General features: G+C 61.7%; 1 protein-coding gene across 1 annotated transcript in view; it reads left to right on the forward strand.

The window, feature by feature from the left end:
• Positions 1-7,363, forward strand: part of PHLDB1 (pleckstrin homology-like domain, family B, member 1) — a 49,807-nt gene that overhangs the window by 18,196 nt on the left and 24,248 nt on the right. Inside the window, 6 exon segments of the mRNA XM_010830647.1 lie at positions 1-1,082; positions 3,607-3,673; positions 3,676-3,755; positions 3,757-3,888; positions 4,307-4,447; positions 4,556-4,693. Of these exon segments, the coding sequence (XP_010828949.1) occupies positions 1-1,082; positions 3,607-3,673; positions 3,676-3,755; positions 3,757-3,888; positions 4,307-4,447; positions 4,556-4,693 (1,640 nt within the window).

Raw genomic sequence — 7,363 nt, forward strand, 5'->3', positions numbered from 1 at the left:
TCCGATCTCCAGCCTTCTCTCCACTCTCCTCGCCAGCCAGTAGTGGGAGCTGTGCCAGCCACTCACCCAGTGGGCAGGAACCAGCACCTTCCCTGCCCCCCCTGGTGCCCGCCCGGTCCTCCAGCTACCATCTGGGCCTGCAGCCCCCACAGTCCCGACCGAGCGGCGCTCGCCCCTCTGAGAGCCCTCGGCTGGGCAGGAAGGGGGGTCACGAGAGGCCTCCCAGCCCTGGTCTCCGAGGTCTGCTGACAGACAGCCCTGCAGCCACCGTCCTGGCTGAGGCCCGCAGAGCCACCGAGAGCCCCCGGCCAGGTGGGCAGCTGCCCGTGGTGGCGATCAGTCTGAGTGAATACCCAGCTTCCGGTGCCCGGGGCCCGCCCACCAGCATTCCTGGCAGCCCCAAGTTTCAGCCGCCAGTCCCTGCTCCCCGAAACAAGATTGGCACGCTCCAGGACCGCCCTCCTAGCCCTTTCCGGGAGCTGCCAGGCGCTGAGCGGGTGCTGACCACCAGCCCCTCACGCCAGCTGGTAGGCCGAACGTTTTCGGATGGCTCAGCCACACGCACCCTGCAGCCTCCAGAGAGCCCCCGCCTAGGCCGGCGGGGCCTGGACAGCATGAGAGAACTGCCTCCCTTGAGCCCATCTCTGTCCCGCAGGGCTCTCTCCCCCGTGTCCACCCGGACTGCCCCAGATCCCAAACTAACCAGGGAAGTGGCAGAAAGCCCCCGCCCCCGGCGCTGGGCAGCCCACGGGGCTTCACCAGAGGACTTCTCCCTGACACTGGGGGCCCGGGGCCGTAGGACACGGAGCCCCTCGCCCACACTCGGGGAGTCCCTAGCACCCCGCAAGGGCAGCTTCAGCGGCAGGCTGAGCCCGGCTTACAGCCTGGGCTCCTTGACTGGGGCTTCACCCCGCCAGAGCCCCCGCGCCCAGAGGAAGCTCTCCAGCGGGGACCTGCGGGTGCCTGTCACCCGGGAGCGGAAAAACAGCATCACGGAGATCAGTGACAATGAGGATGACCTCCTGGAGTACCACCGGCGGCAGCGCCAAGAGCGGCTTCGGGAGCAGGAGATGGAGAGGCTGGTGAGCGTATGCCAGGGAGGCTGCGGGCATCACGACAGGGGTTCTGCCAGGGTGTGGGCAGGCCAGCTGGCAAAGAGGGAGGGGTGTGTGGACAGAGCCTGGGCTTCCCAGGCTTCTCCACTTCCAGGATACACCGCAGTGACCTGGATGCCAAAGCTTTGTCCCCTGAAGAACTTCCTTTGAGGTCTCTAAGGCCTGACTTCAAACGCATGCTAACTTTGCATTTATTCTGTGACACAGTGTTTGTTTTCACGTGTAAGTTAACATTTCACATGATTTACTAGAATACAGGGAAGCTCTAGGAAAACACACCATGTTTAGGATGAAGCTTTGTACCTCTCAGTTTGAGAACGCAGGGCTTAATGACTAGAAGGTTGAAGCCCCGAGAGGGGAGTGGATTTGTTCAAGGTCACACAGCACGTCCTGGCAGAACTGGACTTGGAACCCATACCTCCTGTCTTTCTCTCCTGTCTTCTCCAGGCTTTTCTTTAAAAAAGCCTCTGGTCCCTCTTTCTTGCTTCCCTTTGTTGTGGTGGTTGTTTAGCCGCTTAGTCGTGACCGACTCTTTATGACCCCGTGGACTGTAGCCTGCCGGACTACCTGTCCGTGGAATTTTCCAGGCAAAAATACCGGAGTGGGCTGCCCTTTGTTTCTCTTTGGCCTCTCAATGGGTGGGAGCTGCTCACCTTAGCCTACGCAGGATCATCTGAGATGGGGGGAGAAGCAGAAAACACAGTAGGCAGCCCTGGCTGATCTGTGGCCAGTCTGTGTGACAGTAATTGTGTGTGTGTGTGTGCGTGCATGCGCACGCACGCACACGCACGCATGAGTGTATTTGGGGGCCGGGTGTGGCTCTGGGCAGCTGTCCTGGAGATGGCATCTGAGCTGGGTGGGGGCTGGGATTCCCCAGATAGCGCAGGGAGCGTGGGGGCTCTGGCTGGCGTCTGTACCCTGGAGCACATGCACAGGGAAATAGCTTCTGCCCTCTCTCCCTTGTGAGCAGGAGAGCAGGATCCCTGGGGGCCCCGGGACCCAAGGATTAGTTTAAGGAGAATCAGAACAGAGGAGGTTTGTCTGGAGCCCTTTTGGAAGAAAGAGGCTGGGACAGCTTTGGGTGAGGTGAGGGTGTGGGACAGTGTGTGTGTTGGGGCGGGGGGGTCGGGGAAGGATGAGGCAGGGCCCCCCAGTCTCTTCCACGGCCGTATCTTCTATGTTTTTGCCTTGGCCTAGATGAGAATGCTTGACCCGCCCTGGGGTCTCATTCTGGAGGGGGGATAATGAGCCTGGCGCAGGCAGAGTGGTGGGCCCAGCCTCCCTCAGCTCCACTCAGCCTTCCCGCCACTGCCCCACCCCACCCCCAGGTGCCTCACCAGCCCTGACCTGCCCCACCTGCCACTTTAAATCTCAGAGGCTGCCTGCCCTGCTCCTCCCACCTCAACCGGGCTGCTTATCTGTGTCCTGGGGCAGGGGCGGGGGCACTGGCCCAGCCTCCTGGGTGCTGAGACTCTGTTCCTGGTTTTCATGCCATGGAACTGGGCAAGCAGCAGGAGGGAAGCTGGGTAAGTGTCTGGGGGAGGTCCTGACCAAACCGTGGTGAGAGACACCAGAGGTGGTGGGATGCCAGGGAGTCAAGGGAGCCTGGGGGAGGCTCCAAGTCTGGGGTGTAATGAGTGGGAGACAGGGCATGCCTGTACTGTCCCGTCTTCACCTCCAAGGCCCCTGGGAGGTGTCTGGGTGGGCTTTGTACAGGGACGGGGCAGATGGAGTGGCTGGGCCAGGGACCCAGGCAGCAGCCCCCCATGCTGGCAGGGGGCCGAGAGCTGCCAGGAGGTGGCAGGGAGCTGAGACAGGAGTAGGGCCGCGGCAGGGTGTGCGTGCCCTGAGCACCTTGCTCTGTGAACCCACGTCAGGCCCCTGTGGGCCCCCGCATCTGTGTCCCAGCCGTGTCTGTGTGGGCGCCCACCTGTCTGTGTGCTAGACTGTGCTTATCCGTGTGAGTGTGTGCCAGTGTGCGTCCGTGCGTGTCAGGGCGGGTGTCTTTGTGTGTGCCTGCCTGTTATTGCAGGCCGGGGCTCGTGCTGTGTCCTTGTGTGTGTCAGTGCTGCTATGTTGGGGTGTCTCTGTGGGTCCTGGTATCTTTGGATCAACGTGGATCCGTGTCAGCATGAACACCTGAAGTGTTTATCTGTATTCTCACCATGGTCTTAAGTGAGAACGTGCTCACCAGCGTGCGCTCCTGAGTGTGTCCCTGTGTGTCCACCAGGAAACCCACCTTGGGGCAGAATGAGAAGGGAGACAGGAAGGCAGGAGGCGCTGGTCACCTGGGCAGGGGGCGCACAGCCTGGTTCCCCCCGCCTGCCCCGGGGCGCCCGCCCTCCTTCCATCAGCCTCCCCAGACCTTGGGCCCAGGGCTCTCCTGACTTGATTCTGCATCCGAGCTCCTGACAAGATGCCGAGCCTGGTTCTGGGCAGCCTCCTGGCCCCAGGACCGTCCGCTCATGCCCTGCTCTGTCCGCCCTCCCAGGAACGGCAGCGCCTGGAGACCATCCTGAACCTGTGCGCCGAGTACAGCCGGGCTACGGGGGGACCTGAGCCGGGGAGCTGCCTAGCATAGGGGAGGCGGCCGCAGCCCTGGCCCTGGCCGGCCGGAGGCCCTCACGAGGCCTCGCGGCGGGCACTGGGGTCCCCGGGGCGCGGCAGCGAGGAGCCTGGAGGCGCCGCCCAGCGCCTGTGGGAGAGTGTGGAGCGCTCAGACGAGGAGAATCTCAAGGAGGAGTGCAGCAGCACTGAGAGCACCCAGCAGGAGGTGGGACCCAGTGGGGGCTGGAGCGCGGGTCCGTGGCTGGGGGCTGGGGTCCGAGGAGGCAGGCACGCAGTGGGTACCAAGACCCTGCGAGCAGGCAGTAGCGGAAGTCGGGGACACTCAGGGCTGAGAGGTGTAGAAATGAGGAGGCAAGGAAGAGGGGCAGGTGCTGATGAGTCTCCCAAGCCATAAATATGCTTTATGACCTACCTTTCCTCGGGGCCCCACCCAGGCCTGGCTCTCAGCGTTGAGTCCTTATTCCCTGCAGCCGAGCCATGTTGCTCTTCTTGTAGGGAGGGGAATTTCCTCCTCTCAGTCCAGCTGCTCCTTCTGAGTGTCCTGAGACACAGCGATCCATTTTCTTAGTCTCGTCCTGGGAGGCTCTAGGCTCCCCCAAGCTGACGGCCCCCCTCCCCTCCAGCACGAGGATGCCCCCGGCACCAAGCTCCAGGGAGAGGTGCTGGCCCTGGAAGAGGAGCGGGCTCAGGTGCTGGGGCGAGTAGAGCAGCTCAAAGTCCGGGTGAAGGAGCTGGAGCAGCAGCTGCAGGAGTCGGCCCGAGAGGTGAGAGCAAGGGCCCTGGGTGGGACTCTTCCCAGGCTCAGTGATAACCCCAAGCGTGGCCTGAGCTGCCCTGAGTGGCCTTGACATGGACCCTGCTGTGATCTGCAGGCTGAAATGGAGCGGGCGCTTCTGCAGGGGGAGAGGGAGGCCGAGCGGGCGCTGCTGCAGAAAGAGCAGAAGGCGGTGGACCAGCTGCAGGAGAAGCTGGTGACCTTGGAGACGAGCATCCAGAAGGAGAGGGACAAGGTAACCCACAACCTGGCCTGGCTCCGTGCTGGGCGCCAGCAGCCTGGGAGAAGAGGAGAGGGGCCCTTTACCCCTTACCTCACTGTCCATCCCGCAGGGGCAGGGGGCCTTGTCCTCGGTGGAAAGTACCAGCGTGGAGGGTGCTGCCAGGGTCTGGGCTGGTGTCTGGGGTCTCCTCTGCCTGGGTTTCTGTTCTCCCTCTGGGTGCCTGGGTGCCTGCCATTCTGGGCCCTCCGTGCCCCTTCTTGGAAGTGTCGAAGCCCCTTCTTGGGTGGTGAGCACTGCCCAGGTGACCGGTGCTGGGGATTGATTCAGGTCTAGCCCCCGCATTGGAGGACATCCCCTCCAAGCAGGGCTCTGCGACTCAGGACGTGAACTTTGGGAGATGTCCCGCAAGTCTCTGCTTCCCCTGAGCCTTCAGGATCTGCAGCCTCCCATCCCAGGGGGTCCCAGCTCCTGCCCCTGCCCCTTTCAGATTTCCTGCCAGCCTGCAGGGGCCGCTCCGTCCCACAGGGGCCGTGCCAGCCACTCCCAAGATGCCCAACAACGTGCCAAAAGCTCCGAAGTGGAGAGGGGCCACCTCTTTCCGGACTTGACAGTATTTTTCCAAGAATTAATTTTCCTTCTGGATTTTTTGGAGAGTGTCTTCCTCCTGCCCCTCAATTTTGAAGCTCTTAAAAATTCGTTGACCTTCCCATCCTTTTTAAATTTTTTTATTTTTTGAGCTTTGGCTCTGGCCCCCAAAACCACACTCCCAAATTCTGTGCCAAATTAACTCCACGCTTACCAACCAGGCCTGCACTAACGCCCTCTCTAATCACTGTCCTGGGCTCTCCGCATGCCCCTAACTGCCAGTGCCACCCACCCAGGCAGGGCTGAGCCGTGCCTGCTTTTGCACTAACTCCATGGGCACCTGTGTGCCCTTGGCCTCTCCCGTCTAATGTTGCCTCCTTCCTTTCTTGGTGTGGGACCCCAGGGTTTTGATCAGAAAGGAATGGACAGCAGGTACAGCTGAATTTTCTCAAGGGGGCATTGGCAGGAGGGGTCCAAGAATGGGGAAGGCTGGCTTGGCTGAGGAGCCTCTCGGCCTGAAGACCTCCTCTCAGTTGGAAAAGCCAGGGTGCGGCCTCCATAGCCTGTTGGCCGTTTCCTGTGCAGAGGAGAGGCAGGCTGAGGTCCAGCCATCATCTGCCTTCCCTCCTGAGCAGAGGGGTAAGGAGGTCAGTGGTAGTGGCATGGCCGGGGAGGGTGTGGACAGAGGCTGTCTGCCACCAGTGGCTACCCTTCTGAGTTTTCCTCTGGGGCTTCCCAACTGCAGATACTCCAACCAGAGGGTGGGAAGAAGGGGTAGGCCTCTTCCCTATAGGGCATCGTAGGCTGAGTCCAAGCCTGGGGAAGTGCTTAGATCTCAGAAACTGGCCTGATCATGTCCCCCTCTCCTGGATGGGGATGGGAACCTCATGGAACAGAGGGGTGGGTAGAGGAAACAGGAGGACTCTGGGGTGATGCTCAGCATTTTAGCAGGAACCTGCCTAGCCTCATTTCTCATTGCCCTGGCATTGCCTGAGGTGTGGACTTTGCCTTCTCTCTGGGCCCAGTTATTTGAGGTGGTGGTGGTGATGGTGATGGAGATGGTGGTGGCCATGGTGGCAGCAATGGAGAAGTTTCCCTTAGCTGCCCGCCCCAGCCCATGGCCCCACTCTGGCTTTGGAATCCGTAATCACAGTCTCTCCTCTGCCTGTCCTTCGGAGGGGGTGACTCACCAGCCCCTCCCCTCATCCCCCTTCCCGCCCTCAGAGGTGTCATCTCACCCCAGACAGAGCCATCCACCTCCTCTCTGTACCCACTCCTGGGGCTCCTATTACCATGGCGACGGCCGAACTAATTGCAACCCTCATCCTGCTGAAGTTCAGGCTGCAGAGCCAGCACCCCACCCCCACCCTGGGCAGGAGTGGGGGAGGCTAAGGGGGTTGGGTTGGGGTCCCCTCCGCTGCACTGCTGCACTGCCGTAGCTTCAACATCCTCGGCTTGCAATTCACACCCAACCCCTGGATTTAACCCTCACCAATTCTACTCTTTTTTTCCAGGGCTAAATTTTGGTCTCTGGGCAAGTGGGAGAAGGGGAGGGGCAGGAGCTGGAGGCTCCGGGTTTGTGATGTGGAACCAGCTTTGGCTTTGAGCGGTTTGGAGAGAAAACAGAGGGCCTCTTCGTAGGACCCCCCCATCCCCCAAACCTCTCTAGTTCAGGGGACTCCAAGAGACCAACATTTCTGCCTGGCCCACACCCTTGCTTCGGACACCGTCGCCTGCACCTGAGTCCGGTCTCGCACCCCGGCTCCTTGCCTTTCCCAGTCTGCACCTCCTCCTCTTGACTGTCTCCTCTTTCGATCCTGCTGCTTTTCTCCCCCGCCTTCTCTGCTCCCGCCCGCCCCGCGCCCCGCCCCGCGCCGCCGCGGCCCCGGGCCGGAGTTGAGGAGTGTGTGTTCTGTTTCTCCCCTGTGCCCGCCCCCTCCGCCTCCGGCGACCAGGAGAGGGCGGAGCTGGCCGCGGGACGGAGGCACCTGGAGGCCCGCCAGGCGCTCTACGCCGAGCTCCAGACGCAGCTCGATAACTGCCCCGAGTCAGTGCGGGAACAGTTACAGGAGCAGCTGAGAAGGGTCAGTTTCACCA

This window comes from Bison bison, unplaced genomic scaffold (assembly GCF_000754665.1).
Source record: "Bison bison bison isolate TAMUID 2011002044 unplaced genomic scaffold, Bison_UMD1.0 scf7180017864518, whole genome shotgun sequence".
In the NCBI taxonomy this organism is placed as follows: Eukaryota; Metazoa; Chordata; class Mammalia; order Artiodactyla; family Bovidae; genus Bison; species Bison bison.